The sequence below is a fragment of the Oncorhynchus kisutch genome, linkage group LG15 (assembly GCF_002021735.2).
Source record: "Oncorhynchus kisutch isolate 150728-3 linkage group LG15, Okis_V2, whole genome shotgun sequence".
NCBI lineage: Eukaryota > Metazoa > Chordata > Actinopteri > Salmoniformes > Salmonidae > Oncorhynchus > Oncorhynchus kisutch.
The window spans coordinates 9285210-9302787 of NC_034188.2; the positions used below are offsets into that span (position 1 = coordinate 9285210).

A 17578-nucleotide genomic window follows, 5' to 3' on the forward strand; every position below is an offset into this window, starting at 1 on the left:
ATAGAAGCAGATACCCACGTGCCATCTCCTCCTTGGTAATACCCACGTGGGTCATTGAAAGATGAACTGAGGTCGGTCTGTTGTTGTGGTAATACTATGAAAGTTAGATGCAAATCGCCAAGAAGAAAAACCTGGAAGAAGGATGACTAGAAACAATTTGGTTGATCGTTTTATGTGTGGATTAACTGTCGGAGTAGAGGACCTTGTGCATTTCAGGTAAAATAACAACTCAACATTTATATCCCAGGACAAATTAGCTAGCAACTGCAAGCTAGCTAGCTAAATTGCCATAAATGTTTCATGCTTTTCGACCTGTCCCCATATTAATATAGTTGGTTCAGAGTGTGTTTTGATATTTTAACCTGCGTGCGGTGATCGCGTTGGGTGTGGGGAGACAAAATCTATTTGCGCACGATAGCGCACGCTGGCGCTCCCGCACGTCCAGTCTGGGAATGCTGTTACATGTTGACCAGACCGCACACGTGTTATCACGCGCAAGTTGATTTTGTTCACCCACACCAAAACGATCAGGACACGCAGGTTGAAATATCAAAACAAACTCTGTACCAATTAATTTGGGGACAGGTGAAAAAGCATTAAACATTTATGGCAATTTAGCTAGCTAGCTTTCTGTTGCTAGCTAATTTGTCCTGGTATATAAATATTGGGTTGTTATTTTACCTGAGGTCAATTAATCCACAGATAAAACTGTAAATCGAATTTGTTCCTCTTCATCTCTCCTCCTTCCTTCAGCCTTCTTTTTCTTCTTTGACTTCATATGTCTGTTGGCAGCCAACTTCATAGAACCTACCGGAGTGTGGACCGAAGTTCATCTTTCAATCACCCACGTGGGTATATGCTCCTAAAAACCAATGAGGAGATGGGAGAGGCTGGACTTGCGACTCGTTGATCATCACAAATAGAAGCAATTTCCATTTTAGCGCCTGGCTACACAGATGTTGGCTGACGCCCGCGATAGCAGTGTGGGTGCAATGATTGAATAACATTTATTTTGCAACGCTCGCGCACGCGTTGTGTCCAGTCTGGTCAGCATGTTACAGGGATATTGGTTTGCACAGTACTGCACCAATTCTCTTTTCAACTCAATACTTCTTGTGTTCTCCAAAAATGTCTATATATTTTTTTTACATAAATGGACTGTAATTTTATATTTTCTCTCTGTCTCGTGGCAAAATGTGTAGTATTGTAGGATATTAGTTTTAAGCTGCAACAACAACAAAAATCTTTCTGCCCCATGACGACAAAATCTGTAAAATTACATGAAATCTTCTTGAAAACTGCTACATTTTCTCTCCGATGCCAAGAGGCGGGCCTTTAAAATGTTCCTTCCTAGGGCCAGAGACTTGGTTCGTCCAGCCATCCACGAATTATTAAGGCATAGTAGAACTATGCAATTTGATCTCACTCAAGGTGTGTTCTGATTATGAATTTTCTATCACAAAAGGGCTCTCCAGCCTCAAAACGTTTGAGAACCCCTGGCCTAAGGGCATGATTTAAGGAGCTCTTCAAAAAATATAAAAACGCTTATTTAATGTCATTGTTATAGGATAATATGGCCAACTGTTGTTTATCCTTTCAGAGCAAGAGCTAATTATATTTTAGCGCAGATATTTTCTTAATTTATTTATTTTCTTAGATAACTTCTTGGGTAATGGTCATTAGTGCACTCAAAAAGGATTAAACACAATCATTACGTAATGTCATATTTAGGAGCCCAAATGAGAAATGTTGTATTTTCGAAAACTCACAGCAAAGCATTTATTTAATTTATATCATCCAGGTGGTCGACTGAAGAGTATTAAATTATACAAGTCCTCGACTCACTTTAGCTACGAGCTAGAGTCTCTATTTGAGATTAACGATGCAAACACGTATCTGTTTCCTCAATAGGACGAGGCGGATTCCTGTTGAATACTGTGGATGAGAACGAACAAAAGCACCATATATCCATCCGTATTCTAATCGTGCGTATTCCATTCTTTCTCAACCGTCCGTGTGCCACGTGATATTTAGTGACTGCGTTCCCGAAAGAGAGCTGCATTAAAAACCGAATCACGTTTCAATGGACAATGTGGACAGCGGTGCCGATGAAATACCGCTACTGCAGAGACAGAGGGGGAGAGAGCCTCTCTTTAATAAATGTCTGCATGGAGGGAAAACAATATCGATTAAACAACAAGAATCAAACAGAAAATACAAGTGGAGGCAACGAAGCATGATATTGAACAAAATACTTTCTTTCTGCTTCCTTTTTTTTTGCCGCCCTTGCAACGCTCACTTGTCAATCAAAAAGTAACCCACAAGAACATAAAAAAAAAAGGAAAATACTTAATTCCGGCTGACAAATTCCCATCAAAAAGGAAAAATAATAATAATTACATAATAATTGTATAGTCTGTCACAAGCATTTCGCTACACGCGCAATAATATCTGCTAACCATGGTTAATGTGACCAATAAAATGTGATTTGATTTAGAACATTTTAACACGTCAACCAGTGTAGACCCGGGGTGTGCAAACAGTTAACGAAACTAAAAAGTTTATAGAAATATGATAATTTAACATTTGATTAATCATAGACTATTCTCTAGTTCCATACCAATGCGCGGGACATTAAAACTCTCCAGATGACAAGCCCTCTCTCCAATCCGAGCCGTAGCCTAACTAGTTGGAGCAACATGTAGACCAATACCAACGTTATGTGGGCGTGTGTTCAAAGGAGAGGTGCTTTTTTTGAGTTTAGTAAATGACTGCAGCAGGAAATACTGTGTTGGTCTGACGTGAGAGCGCTGGGTTATGGGAGGCAATGGAAGAACAGGCTAGTCACATCCCGATTTCACTCATTTTGACATTGTTGCGAGGAATTTAAATGCAAGAAGACGAAAACGAGTTGTGAGTCCCGAACTTGACCGGACAATGGAAGTAGCTCTCTGCAGCAGTTCCAACTCACCCCTGGGAGTCAACTACCGAGACACAGAGAGTACCTGCAGAAAAACATCAGTCAGCACCTCAGGGGTAACTACAACTACGTGTGGCTTGAAAGCAACACCTCTGTTTTTGGGATGCATATAAGAGAAAGCGTAAAGAAAAAAAACACTGACTACGTATGTATATATTTCGTGTAACAACTGTGGAATTCCGCCACTGTTCTATGCGTAAGGGATATACAACCACGTAGTTAAACCTCTCCTGAGATTGAGACATTCATTGAGACGCAGAGCACATACATTCTCACATTTATCACTGAAGGAGGCAATGTTCAAATTCACAAATTCCCCTTGTAACACAACCCTAATTGCCGCTTAGGATCGCAAAGAATAAAGGTTGGAAATATCTGTGGTATCGTAGCCTAACGTGCTGTACCCTCAAAGCAACAATAACCTGGGCTGAGTGAAATCCCGCAAACCGGGTCTGCTGCTGTCCGTGGTCCTGAAAAAAATACTCATTATTTGGGTTATCCGAATCAGTAACGGCGGTCTAAGGAAAACGGTTTCATGGCCTGGGCGGTTATGAAAATCTTGTGGTTTTCTTGTGACTCTGGAATCTGAAAAAAAAGCAACAGAAGAATTGCCTACCTTGGAGGTCCGAAATCATTCAAGGAATTGGAATTCTACTCCTATTGGTGCTCCTGGAGCTGTAGGTAGCCCGAATGAGACCGGCAAAAATGTATCGAATAAACGCTCTCGGGATCTATTTGTGGGAAACAATAGTATTTTTCAGGTAAGGAACATTATTTATTGACTTTACAGTGCATTCATAATATGTTAAATACAATTTCATTGATATCTTGTGGGCTGTACGGTGGTCAGAATGTATCCTACCATAGCTTAGCATGCATGGACAAAAGTCTGAAAAGAAATACATCAACACAGCCAATTGATTAGGTTTAATCACACGATTATCAAAGTTGCGTAGGCTTTATTATATATTTATGTAGTCCTAATCATTCCTCTATTGTGAGTGAGTTACATTAAGTCACACACTACATTACATTAAGATGTGTGTGAGAGAGACAGCGGGTGCTAACAGCGAACACTAGTGGTCATCAAACGCTAAATATTGTAAACTCTGATGAGGCATATGTTATCAACAGGCAAGTCAGAGTAAAGGAACTGAGTGCACACTCTCACACACATATCAGGGAAGTGTTGTTGTTGTTGGTGTGTAGGCCTATCCATCACCTACTCACTGAGAAGAGAAATGTCTTGTGTCTGTCTTCATTTCTCTCATGGGGCCAGCCCACTATATGTTAAAGTCTTAGGCTAATAGTATTCAACTATTGTGATTGAAATGGACAAATCATGTTTTTTAAGACGTGTATATTTAACAGGATATAAACTGTAAATATGCTGGATGATGACTGTTTTGTTTTCTCCCAGTAACCACACAGTATATCCACCCTGACCAGTAGGAATATTATAGTTTTCACATGATTGTCTTTGTATGAATGTAACGACTACTATCAAGCTCGTGATCCTCATACATGAAGTGTATTATTCTCTGTAAATGTGAACAAGGATATCTCCAATGTTCACATTGGAGGGGAGGCAGGTATTCTGTTCAGAGCTTCTCTCCCATTGGCCCAAACATGGCTCTTTGTCTGTGTATGGTGTTGTGCATTGCATGCCTAATCAACATTACGTCCTACATTCTAGAATCAAATGAATCATCAGAGTTCTTTTTTAGACTACTTTACATTCTATATTCTATTCTATAGTCCATTGGATTCCATGTACATTCCTTGCAGACAGACAGTGTTAATTTAGCATTCTGGCCAGTGTGTTTAGCTAATGAAGTAGAATCAGGATTTTGCAGCCTCAGCTCCTACTGCTGAACTCTGCAGTTCTGCTTAATTGATATCTCTTTCCCAGTCTCAACCTAGACCTCCAGACCTCATTTCAAATGCAGACTTATTACTTATTACCAATAATTGATTACTTTGTCAATGTCAAAACAGCCTGATGAATGCACATTATATACATCACTGTATATACAAACATATTAATTCATATAAATTGCAAATTTCTTTCTGAATTTCTATTAATGTTAGGGTTAGTTTGTGGAAAGGTTTGTGGTCATACGCACATCCATAAAAGCATACGTGCTGGGCTAATACAGAATACTGGTATAGAACAAGAAGGGCCGTACTCTGTTCCCAAGCTCCCAATTCACTGATTTATTGACAAGGTTTAGATTCGAAATGGATCTTCGTCAGGTCGTCAGGGTTAGTTTGTGGCCCATGTGAAAAGTTGCGCGCTCGTTTAATGAATGACTATCAGATAAAGTATGCATTTGACACAGCAAGTGAAAACATGCAATTTACCTAATCAAAGTCTATGTCGGTCTATGTTCATTTGCAAAACATCTGGGAATACTAGGGTTTTGTCCAATCGAAATGCCCTATTCTTTTGCCACCAAACATGAAAACAATGGGAGGCAATGGAGCATTTCAATCATTCAAAACACATTCTGTTGCACTGTATATTACACAGGAAATACACTGTATAGCCCTTGTGAAACAGGATATACACCGTATAGCCCTTATTAAACAGGATATACACTGTATAGCCCTTATGAAACAGGATATACACTGTATAGCCCTTGTGAAACAGGATATACACCGTATAGCCCTTATGAAACAGGATATACACTGTATAGCCCTTATGAGACAGGATATACACCGTATAGCCCTTATGAGACAGGATATACACTGTATAGCCCTTATGAAACAGGATATACACCGTATAGCCCTTATGAGACAGGATATACACTGTATAGCCCTTATGAAACAGGATATACACTGTATAGCCCTTGTGAAACAGGATATACACCGTATAGCCCTTATTAAACAGGATATACACTGTATAGCCCTTATGAGACAGGATATACACCGTATAGCCCTTATGAGACAGGATATACACCGTATAGCCCTTATGAGACAGGATTTACACTGTATAGCCCTTATGAGACAGGATATACACTGTATAGCCCTTATGAAACAGGATATACACTGTATAGCCCTTATGAAACAGGATATACACCGTATAGCCCTTATGAGACAGGATATACACTGTATAGCCCTTATGAAACAGGATATACACTGTATAGCCCTTATGAGACAGGATATAGCCCTTATGAGACAGGATATACACCGTATAGCCCTTATGAGACAGGATATAGCCCTTATGAAACAGGATATACACTGTATAGCCCTTATGAAACAGGATATAGCCCTTATGAGACAGGATATACACCGTATAGCCCTTATGAGACAGGATATAGCCCTTATGAAACAGGATATAGCCCTTATGAGACAGGATATACACTGTATAGCCCTTATGAAACAGGATATACACTGAAATCCCTTATGAGACAGGATATACACTGAAATCCCTTATGAAACAGGATATAGCCCTTATGAGACAGGATATACACCGTATAGCCCTTATTAAACAGGATATACATTGCTTTCTGCAAAGTAGCACACCAATGTGTGGAAGTGAACATGTGGCCCTAATCCATTAACAAGAATCCCAGACCATCAGTGGAGAGTATGTATGCAGCAAATGTGTCCACACATAGTCTCTCGAGAATAAATATTCACTGATTTAAATTCAATTAAAGGGCCTAACACTAAAATTAGTACCTCACATTTGTGCAGAAAAATGCTAGTCTCAACAGTGTAGAAAGTGGCTGTATGGTGTTTTTATTTTTTAATTGTTTTATTATCTTGTATTTTATACCATCTTTGACACCATGACACGTATGTTTGGGACGTATTACTCTCAGTTGAATAGTTAAATCAACCAAATACATGCACAGTTTTCCATAGCAAAATTGGAATATGGAATAATCTACTTAGGAAAAAATGTGTTGAAGTGACTTCTACGGATTTTTCTATTTCATACAATGCTTTTCTAAATTGAACTGGAAAACGTAAAGCTAATTTATAATGGATTATTTCATGTATCCCCCCCCAGTATCACCTGGCCTATAGGCTCATGAATAGGGTTGCAAAGGGTGGGTATATTACTGGAAACTTTCAAAGTTTACCAGTAAACGACGGGAATTTCGGTATCTTTCGAAGATTTTATGTAATCTAGCACAAGACATATTGTGGCCCTTTTTGGGTACTTCAGATTATCACAGGTGTCTGAAATGATCTCTGGCCCTCTGTGTGGCCTTATCACATGTCAAATATATGGAACAAATTAAAGAAAGAAAGAGAGAGACAAAGCTGTAAAACATTATCCTAAATATAAACCACCATTTTAGGAAATGGGGTGGCAGGGTAGCCTAGTGGTTAGAGCGTTGGACTAGTAACCGGAAGGTTGCAAGTTCAAACCCCCGAGCTGACAAGGTACAAATCTGTCATTCTTCCCCTGAACAGGCAGTTAACCCACTGTTCCCAGGCTGTCATTGAAAATAAGAATTTGTTCTTAACTGACTTGCCTGGTTAAATAAAGGTAAAATACAATATCCTTTATATATTTTTTAACACTGTTTTATTGATTTTACTATGTTGCTGTAAACTTGTTGTCAATGTTTAGGCCTCAAACTTATGGTGAAAAACGTCAATAGTAGGAAGAGTTGCAGAGTTAATTGAAAAATAATGCTATTGTCGATTAGATGCTTTCTCTCCATTAATTAGGCCGTCTTCTCTTGAACTATGTGGTCCGTCCATTAGAAACACATTGACAGTATGGACACAGATGTATAAAATTAGTAATATATATATTAATATATTTTTCAAAGCTATTCAAGTATAAATTACCAAAGATTTTCTGTTAATTACCCAAATGACTAAAGATTCCTGTAGCTTTGCGACCCTACTCATGAAACATAACCTTGAGTTGGCCTTGAACAGCAGAAAACAGTGGCGCTGCTTTCATGCACAGACACCACAGAACCAGTTGTATCCAATCACCTATATAGAATTTGTCCTTTAAAAACCTAATTTCATCACAGATTTGAACCCCATGTCTTCGTTAAATCCTATTTACACACACCATGCTGTTCCACCAGCCATGTCACGTTCATTGTGATGGTGATGGTGATGGCACTTGTTTTCAGGTCCGATAGGATGTACTACATGCATTGTCAGAACAGATGGGTGGGAAAGATGGATATATTTAGTTATAAATGCATAAGCCTCTAATAAAAAAAACTATCGACGAGCTCAGTGGAGTTCACAATCCCTTACAATCACACATTTTAGCCAGGTTTATTTCCAAATCTTGATGTATGATAATACACTATTTATCAACATAGACAAAGACAGATAGCACTATAAATAACGTCAATGGCCTCACCTCTCTTTCTACTCAGTCACGGAGAAAGAAATGGAGGAATTCGTAGCTCTGAATTCACTGAAATCTTTCAATTGTCCACTCAATACTGCCAGTTCCAATGCATGTCCAATATGTTGTTCTATACAGCATGCTGTACTGTACTGCATGCTGACATTGTACGGAGCATTAATTCATGTAATGTTTCACTTTTTTCTCTTTTTTTTTCTCTTTTCAGCTCAACACAATAACACTCCTTAAAAGACAAATGCATGACCTTATGCTGCACACGTTCGTCATTCGTTTTGTTCAATGTTTTGTTGAAATATATGTTTATGATGATTCTTGGTTTATTAACAGACATTACGTTAACAGTTTGAAAAGGAGAACAGAACGCCCCCCGTCCGTCCGTCCGTCCGTCCGTCCTTTCTGTGCCCGGGACTGGGAGGGGATGAAGGCTTTGGTCGGGCTTTGATTATTTCAGAAAAGCCAGGATGAGATCAATTAGGATTGTGGTCTTCAGAGGCATTATTAAGAACATAATGAGGTACACTTAGCGCTAATGATTGGTGCTCCACATTAAAGTATGCAGAGCTCAGAGACTGTTTGCATATTATTCTCTCTGTCGCTGGGAGTCAGCTGTTTTTTACTGCTGCCTCAGCAACGGCCACGCGGACCAGGCCTCTCCACAGTTGGCCGTGGCCTGGCCAAGCAAGCATTGATCAGAAATAATTATAAAAGTACATCTAAACTTTGATCACGCAAAACCCAGGAACAAGTCACTCGGGGCGGGAGAAGCCCAGTCGGAGGGAAGGAAATCATAGATGATCTTGTTGATACCCCCCATGGGTGTAGAATCCTGATTCCTGTAGTTTTGAGTGGGATTGACTTCTAGGCCTATTGATTATGTGATTTAGTGTTTTAGGGGTCTATCCTACATTCATAGATAATTTTTTCAAACTGAAGGGCTCCGATGATGTAAGGAGAAAGAGTGTGTTGGTCCCAGATTTTCATGGTGCAAATTCCTGTGGTTTTGTGTGGGATTAACCTCCATAGATGTTGTGATTTAGTGTGGTAGCGATGCTACACATTCCTCATCGATTATTTCCCTCTATTATACCAAACCCCACAATAATGTAAGGAGAAAGAGTGTGCCGGTCCCCTAATTTCACACTGTCAAACAGATTCCTGCGTGGCCCACAGCATGGGCCCATGCTAGCTGTCTAAGGCAATCATCTCTGTAGAGGACACTGTCTAATCTCTCTATGACTAATCTGATTGTGTCGTCAGTTCGAGAGTGTTTGTTCAATACTAAATTTAAAAGCTTTTTAACATAGCGTTAGATCATGGTATTATCTGTAATGTGTGTGTCCTAACAATAGTTTATTTGCTGCGCTTGATCCCTAGTACTAACCTCATGGTCACAGCCGACTATTGTGTTTAGGTGATTATAATAGGATTCCACCGTGTTGTGTGGTAATTAACTGGTATTAGAATAATCCTTGATACACTGCATTTTCTGCTGAAAGAAAATTCCATGCAAAACATTCTAGAATTCAAAGTTCTAGAATTCTAATAGTATTCGAATAATTCTAGAGTTCTAGGCTATGGATTCTAGACTTGTCTGTCTTGGTATGGATTGATATTAATGGTTAGTAAAGAAGTGTAACTCTTAGGAACATTCCATCAATGAACCATAATGCCAGCATCGATGGAAGAGACACAGTGATTTGTCAGACTTGACAGAAACTGGTTGGTCTGCAGATAGATTCAGGGTATCAGGGTTCTAGGGCCACCAGGGCAGCAGTTAACCCACCAGGGCTTCCGGGTATCAGTTAACCCACCAGGGCTTCCGGATATCAGTTAACCCACCAGGACTTCAGGGTATCAGTTAACCCACCAGGGCTTCAGGGTATCAGTTAACCCACCAGGGCTTCCGGGTATCAGTTAACCCAACAAGGCTTCAGGGTATCAGTTAACCCACAAGGGCTTCAGGGTATCAGTTAACCCACAAGGGCTTCAGGGTATCAGTTAACCCACAAGGGCTTCAGGGTATCAGTTAACCCACAAGGGCTTCCGGGTATCAGTTAACCCACAAGGGCTTCCGGGTATCAGTTAACCCACCAGGGCTTCAGGGTATCAGTTAACCCACAAGGGCTTCCAGGTATCAGTTAACCCGCCAGGGCTTCGGGGCATCAGTTAACCCACAAGGGCTTCCGGGTATCAGTTAACCCGCCAGGGCTTCAGGGTATCAGTTAACCCACCAGGGCTTCCGGGTATCAGTTAACCCACAAGGGCTTCTGGGTATCAGTTAACCCGCCAGGGCTTCAGGGTATCAGTTAACCCACCAGGGCTTCCGGGTATCAGTTAACCCACCAGGGCTTCAGGGTATCAGTTAACCCAACAGGGCTTCCGGGTATCAGTTAACCCAACAAGGCTTCAGGGTATCAGTTAACCCACAAGGGCTTCAGTGTATCAGTTAACCCACAAGGGCTTCAGGGTATCAGTTAACCCACAAGGGCTTCCGGGTATCAGTTAACCCACAAGGGCTTCAGGGTATTAGTTAACCCACCAGGGCTTCAGGGTATCAGTTAACCCACAAGGGCTTCAGGGTATCAGTTAACCCACAAGGGCTTCAGGGTATTAGTTAACCCACAAGGGCTTCAGGGTATCAGTTAACCCACAAGGGCTTCAGGGTATCAGTTAACCCGCCAGGGCTTCAGGGCATCAGTTAACCCACAAGGGCTTCCGGGTATCAGTTAACCCGCCAGGGCTTCAGGGTATCAGTTAACCCACAAGGGCTTCAGGGTATCAGTTAACCCACCAGGGCTTCAGGGTATCAGTTAACCCACAAGGGCTTCAGGGTATCAGTTAACCCACAAGGGCTCCAGGGTATCAGTTAAACCACAAGGGCTTCAGGGTATCAGTTAACCCACAAGGGCTTCAGGGTATCAGTTAACCCACAAGGGCTCCAGGGTATCAGTTAAACCACAAGTGCTTCAGGGTATCAGTTAACCCAACAGGGCTTCCGGGTATCAGTTAACCCACCAGGGCTTCAGGGTATCAGTTAACCCACAAGGGCTTCAGGGTATCAGTTAACCCACAAGGGCTTCAGGGTATCAGTTAACCCACAAGGGCTTCAGGGTATCAGTTAACCCACAATGGCTCCAGGGTATCAGTTAAACCACAAGTGCTTCAGGGTATCAGTTAACCCACCAGGGCTTCAGGGTATCAGTTAACCCACAAGGGCTTCAGGGTATCAGTTAACCCACAAGGGCTTCCGGGTATCAGTTAACCCACAAGGCCTTCCGGGTATCAGTTAACCCACAAGGGCTTCCGGGTATCAGTTAAGCCACAAGGGCTTCCGGGTATCAGTTAACCCACAAGGGCTTCATGGTATCAGTTAACCCACAAGGGCTTCAGGGTATCAGGGTTCTAGGGCCACCAGGGCATCAGTTAACCCACCAGGGCTTCCGGGTATCAGTTAACCCACCAGGGCGTCCGGATATCAGTTAACGCACAAGTGCTTCAGGGAATCAGTTAACCCACAAGGGCTTCCGGGTATCAGTTAACCCACAAGGGCTTCAGGGTATCAGTTAACCCACAAGGGCTTCTGGGTATCAGTTAACCCACCCACCCAACCATTGAAAATCTAGGAATGCATCCAAAATGGCACAGTATTCCCTCCTATATAGTGCACCACTGGTCAAAAGCAGTGCACTATAGGGTACCATTGTAGTATACTATATAGCCTTCACGTGCCATTTCAATGAGTGAGTTCTATGAAGCCATGATGCATAGAGAGTAGAGAGAGTAGTGCTTGGCTGACCCCAGCAGCAGCCTCTGGGGTAGTTGGTGCCTGCCCATGTGACAGTAAAGCAGCAGCACAGCCTGGCCAGTGACCTGTCAGTTAGGGTGGCCCACCCACACACAGACTGGTAGCAGTATGGAGAGACAGCAACTTCCTAATTTACAGTACTTCAGTGTTCTATGTCCATCCTTGTGTGATCTGTATTCTGTTTAGTCTACTGATGGGGGCAGTTGGTGAATATGTTAGAATCTACTAATGGGGGCAGTTGGTGAATATGTTAGAATCTACTAATGGGGGCAGTTGGTGAATATGTTAGAGTCTACTGATGGGGGCAGTTGGTTAATATGTTAGAGTCTACTGATGGGGGCAGTTGGTTAATATGTTAGTCTACTGATGGGGGCAGTTGGTTAATATGTTAGAGTCTACTGATGGGGGCAGTTGGTTAATATGTTAGAATCTACTGATGGGGGCAGTTGGTTAATATGTTAGTCTACTGATGGGGCAGTTGGTTAATATGTTAGTCTACTGATGGGGCAGTTGGTTAATATGTTCGTCTACTGATGGGGCAGTTGGTTAATATGTTAGTCTACTGATGGGGGCAGTTGGTTAATATGTTAGTCTACTGATGGGGGCAGTTGGTTAATATGTTAGTCTATTGATGGGGGCAGTTGGTTCATATGTTAGTCTACTGATGGGGGGCAGTTGGTTAATATATTAGTCTACTGATGGGGGCAGTTGGTTAATATGTTAGTCTACTGATGGGGGCAGTTGGTTAATATGTTAGTCTACTGATGGGGGCAGTTGGTTAATATGTTAGTCTACTGATGGGGGCAGTTGGTTAATATGTTAGTCTACTGATGGGGGGCAGTTGGTTAATATGTTAGTCTACTGATGGGGGCAGTTGGTTAATATGTTAGTCTACTGATGGGGGCAGTTGGTTAATATGTTAGTCTACTGATGGGGGCAGATGGTTAATATGTTAGTCTACTGATGGGGGCAGTTGGTTAATATGTTAGTCTACTGATGGGGCAGTTGGTTAATATGTTAGTCTACTGATGGGGCAGTTGGTTAATATGTTAGTCTACTGATGGGGGCAGTTGGTTAATATGTTAGTCTACTGATGGGGGCAGTTGGTTAATATGTTAGTCTACTGATGGGGGCAGTTGGTTAATATGTTAGTCTACTGATGGGGGCAGTTGGTTAATATGTTAGTCTACTGATGGGGGCAGTTGGTTAATATGTTAGTCTACTGATGGGGGCAGTTGGTTAATATGTTAGTCTACTGATGGGGATAGTTGGTTAATATGTTAGTCTACTGATGGGGGCAGTTGGTTAATATGTTAGTTTACTGTTGGGGCAGTTGGTTAATATGTTAGTCTACTGATGGGGGCAGTTGGTTAATATGTTAGAGTCTACTGATGAGGCAGTTGGTGAATATGTTAGTCTACTGATGGGGCAGTTGGTTAATATGTTAGTCTACTGATGGGGGCAGTTGGTTAATATGTTAGTCTACTGATGGGGGCAGTTGGTTAATATGTTAGTCTGCTGATGGGGGTAGTTGGTTAATATGTTAGTCTACTGATGGGGGCAGTTGGTTAATATGTTAGAGTCTACTGATGGGGCAGTTGGTGAATATGTTAGTCTACTGATGGGGCAGTTGGTTAATATGTTAGTCTACTGATGGGGGCAGTTGGTTAATATGTTAGTCTACTGATGGGGGCAGTTGGTTAATATGTTAGTCTACTGATGGGGGCAGTTGGTTAATATGTTAGTCCACTGATGGGGCAGTTGGTTAATATGTTAGAGTCTACTGATGGGGCAGTTGGTGAATATTTTAGTCTACTGATGGGGCAGTTGGTTAATATGTTCGTCTACTGATGGGGGCAGTTGGTTAATATGTTAGTCTACTGATGGGGGCAGTTGGTTAATATGTTAGTCTACTGATGGGGGCAGTTGGTTAATATGTTAGTCTACTGATGGGGGCAGTTGGTTAATATGTTAGTCTACTGATGGGGGCAGTTGGTTAATATGTTAGTCTACTGATGGGGGTAGTTGGTTAATATGTTAGTCTACTGATGGGGCAGTTGGTTAATATGTTAGAGTCTACTGATGGGGCAGTTGGTGAATATGTTAGTCTACTGATGGGGGCAGTTGGTTAATATGTTAGTCTACTGATGGGGGTAGTTGGTTAATATGTTCGTCTACTGATGGGGGCAGTTGGTTAATATGTTAGTTTACTGATGGGGGCAGTTGGTTAATATGTTAGTCTACTGATGGGAGTAGTTGGTTAATATGTTAGTCTACTGATGGGGGCAGTTGGTTAATATGTTAGTTTACTGATGGGGCAGTTGGTTAATATGTTAGTCTACTGATGGGGGCAGTTGGTTAATATGTTAGAGTCTACTGATGGGGCAGTTGGTGAATATGTTAGTCTACTGATGGGGCAGTTGGTTAATATGTTAGTCTACTGATGGGGGCAGTTGGTTAATATGTTAGTCTACTGATGGGGGCAGTTGGTTCATATGTTAGTCTACTGATGGGGGCAGTTGGTTAATATGTTAGTCTACTGATGGGGTCAGTTGTTTAATATGTTAGTCTACTGATGGGGGGCAGTTGGTTAGTATGTTAGTCTACTGATGGGGCAGTTGGTTAATATGTCAGTCTACTGATGGGGGCAGTTGGTTAATATGTTAGTCTACTGATGGGGCAGTTGGTGAATATGTTAGTCTTACTGATGGGGCAGTTGGTTAATATGTTAGAGTCTACTGATGGGGCAGTTGGTGAATATTTTAGTCTACTGATGGGGGCAGTTGGTTCATATGTTAGTCTATTGATGGGGGCAGTTGGTTAATATGTTAGTCTACTGATGGGGGCAGTTGGTAAATATGTTAGAGTCTACTGATGGGGCAGTTGGTGAATATGTTAGTCTACTGATCGGGCAGTTGGTTAATATGTCAGTCTACTGATGGGGGCAGTTGGTTAATATGTTAGTCTACTGATGGGGCAGTTGGTGAATATGTTAGTCTACTGATGGGGCAGTTGGTTAATATGTTAGAGTCTACTGATGGGGCAGTTGGTGAATATTTTAGTCTACTGATGGGGGCAGTTGGTTCATATGTTAGTCTACTGATGGGGGCAGTTGGTTCATATGTTAGTCTACTGATGGGGGCAGTTGGTTAATATGTTAGTCTACTGATGGGGGCAGTTGGTTCATATGTTAGTCTACTGATGGGGGCAGTTGGTTAATATGTTAGTCTACTGATGGGGCAGTTGGTGAATATGTTAGTCTACTGATGGGGCAGTTGGTTAATATATTAGTCTACTGATGGGGGCAGTTGGTTAATATGTTAGAGTCTACTGATGGGGGCAGTTGGTTAATATGTTAGTCTACTGATGGGGGCAGTTGGTTAATATGTTAGTCTACTGATGGGGCAGTTGGTGAATATGTTAGTCTACTGATGGGGCAGTTGGTTAATATATTAGTCTACTGATGGGGGCAGCTGGTTAATATGTTAGTCTACTGATGGGGGCAGTTGGTTAATATGTTAGTCTACTGATGGGGGCAGTTGGTTAATATGTTAGTCTACTGATGGGGCAGTTGGTTAATATGTTAGAGTCTACTGATGGGGGCAGTTGGTTCATATGTGTAGGATTACCTTTTGCGCTGACATGTCAAAATATGCCATATGTTGTGTGGTATAAAACATAAGCCTCGTCTTTGGTGTTATGATCACGATCACACATAGATTTGAGTTGTATTTTGCTGTGGTGTTAATTGGATCTTTTCTTTTCTTTACCATCTCAGTTTCAGAAGGCTGCAATCAGACCCGAGGCATCAGTTGGAAGGGCATTTGAATTCCAGAGGAGGGCGCATTTTTTTAAATGATTGTATTAGTAAAGATCATAGGCAGCTCGTGAGCTTCAAGTTTGGGGAAGCTTACAATTTATCCTACCATTTCTACTTAACTGCGTGCCAGTTCTGAATATTTACATTTGCACATTTCCGTGGAACAGTTTCCTTTCAATTTGTTTTCCCAAATCATTATCACGAGATTAATCATAAAAATCTGAAGTAAAATCAAAAAGTTAAAATTCAACTATGGCAAGAGCACTAGCCTCTGCCATTTGGACACATTGATACACTGTGTTCCATGGGCGGCTGAAGACATGAGCATAGAAGTCAGAGATAGCCTATAGGGCAGAAGGCCTACTTCCATCCTCAACCAATAAAAACAGTAGAAAATCACATTCATCTCTCTTCTCCACCTGTCTGCCCCCCTTCTATCTGTGATGACTTGAGCTATTGCTAGTGAAGTTCGACATTTGTATCTAATTATCACAGTGTCGGGCCCGATCCTGTTGCTAACGAACTTGCAAGATTGTATCAACTAGCTTATTTCCTGCCCTCGGCGTTTCCTGCGCCAGTGAGTTTGGTATAGAAAGCTGTTTCTTTCTGACGTTTCAGGATATATGGGATCATCAGATCATGATATTTGGTTCTTTCACATCGAGTCTGGTGATTATCGAGGCCAGGAGTGTTGGAAAGATTTTTTATATTTTCAGGAACTATCATTTGCAATGGGATGTTTTAAAAAACAGACTTTGTTGAGTTGTGTGAAGCGAAGAAAAAAATATGTGCTCTACGTGGCGAGTTTAAGTCGATCCGAAACAAGACATTGACAAACGGGTACTTTCCTATATAGCATGCATTCTGGAGACGGACCATATTTTCACCACACCTCCCTCCCCTTCTTCCTGTCTCAATATTTTAAATTCTACTCAAGATACATGATGGTCACACATATTTTAGACGCTTGTCACTGACAGCCGCAAATCAATCAGCTGGACCAATTGCCACGTTCACTACCCAAATTACAGGCTTCCCACACTTGTGATTTGAAACAATCCACAGCAAAAAAAATGAATAGAAGCTAATGATCCAATGTGGCTAAGTCATGCTCCCAGGTGAAGTGTTTTGCAGTATTTTATTTAGACAGGCGTAATTATATCATTTTGGCTCAACATCAATTTAATTTAGGGCAATCCGTCATTCTAATAATGCACTATGTACCCGCCAACTTTCCTTTCCAATTGGTAAAAGGCTGAAACCAGATATCTGTATATAATCCCAGAGAAACAGCGCCAGTCTATATGTATCCCATGTATCTGATGCTGTCTGGTCAGAAATAGAATCACATGACGCACTCTTTCGTTCCAGACGGCGTCTGATACATTGTCTACACATACCGAGACAGATAGGGGGCGCTGTTTTACTCGCTCTGACGCTTTAACTGGGATTGATTTGTCTTTCTGTCGGCGCGCGTCTCCGTCAAATAAATAATCAGTATTTCAGTATTTTATTTGGAAGGGAAAGGAGGTAAGTAAGGGTGGACCAGGCCCCCTGGCCGGCCCTGGACTGCTTGCATGAGATTAAAGGGAATGCCACCCTGGTCATTTC

The 17578-nt window shown here is 41.6% G+C and overlaps 1 protein-coding gene across 1 annotated transcript in view; it reads left to right on the forward strand.

Annotated features, from left to right (window-relative positions):
• The first annotated feature begins 2775 nt into the window (after positions 1-2775).
• LOC109878039 (glycine receptor subunit alphaZ1-like) overlaps positions 2776-17578 on the forward strand; it is a 90985-nt gene continuing 76182 nt past the window's right edge. Inside the window, exon 1 of the mRNA XM_031789593.1 lies at positions 2776-3741. Within this exon, the coding sequence (XP_031645453.1) occupies positions 3671-3741 (71 nt within the window). The 5' untranslated portion in view covers positions 2776-3670. The remainder of the gene's footprint in view (positions 3742-17578) is intronic.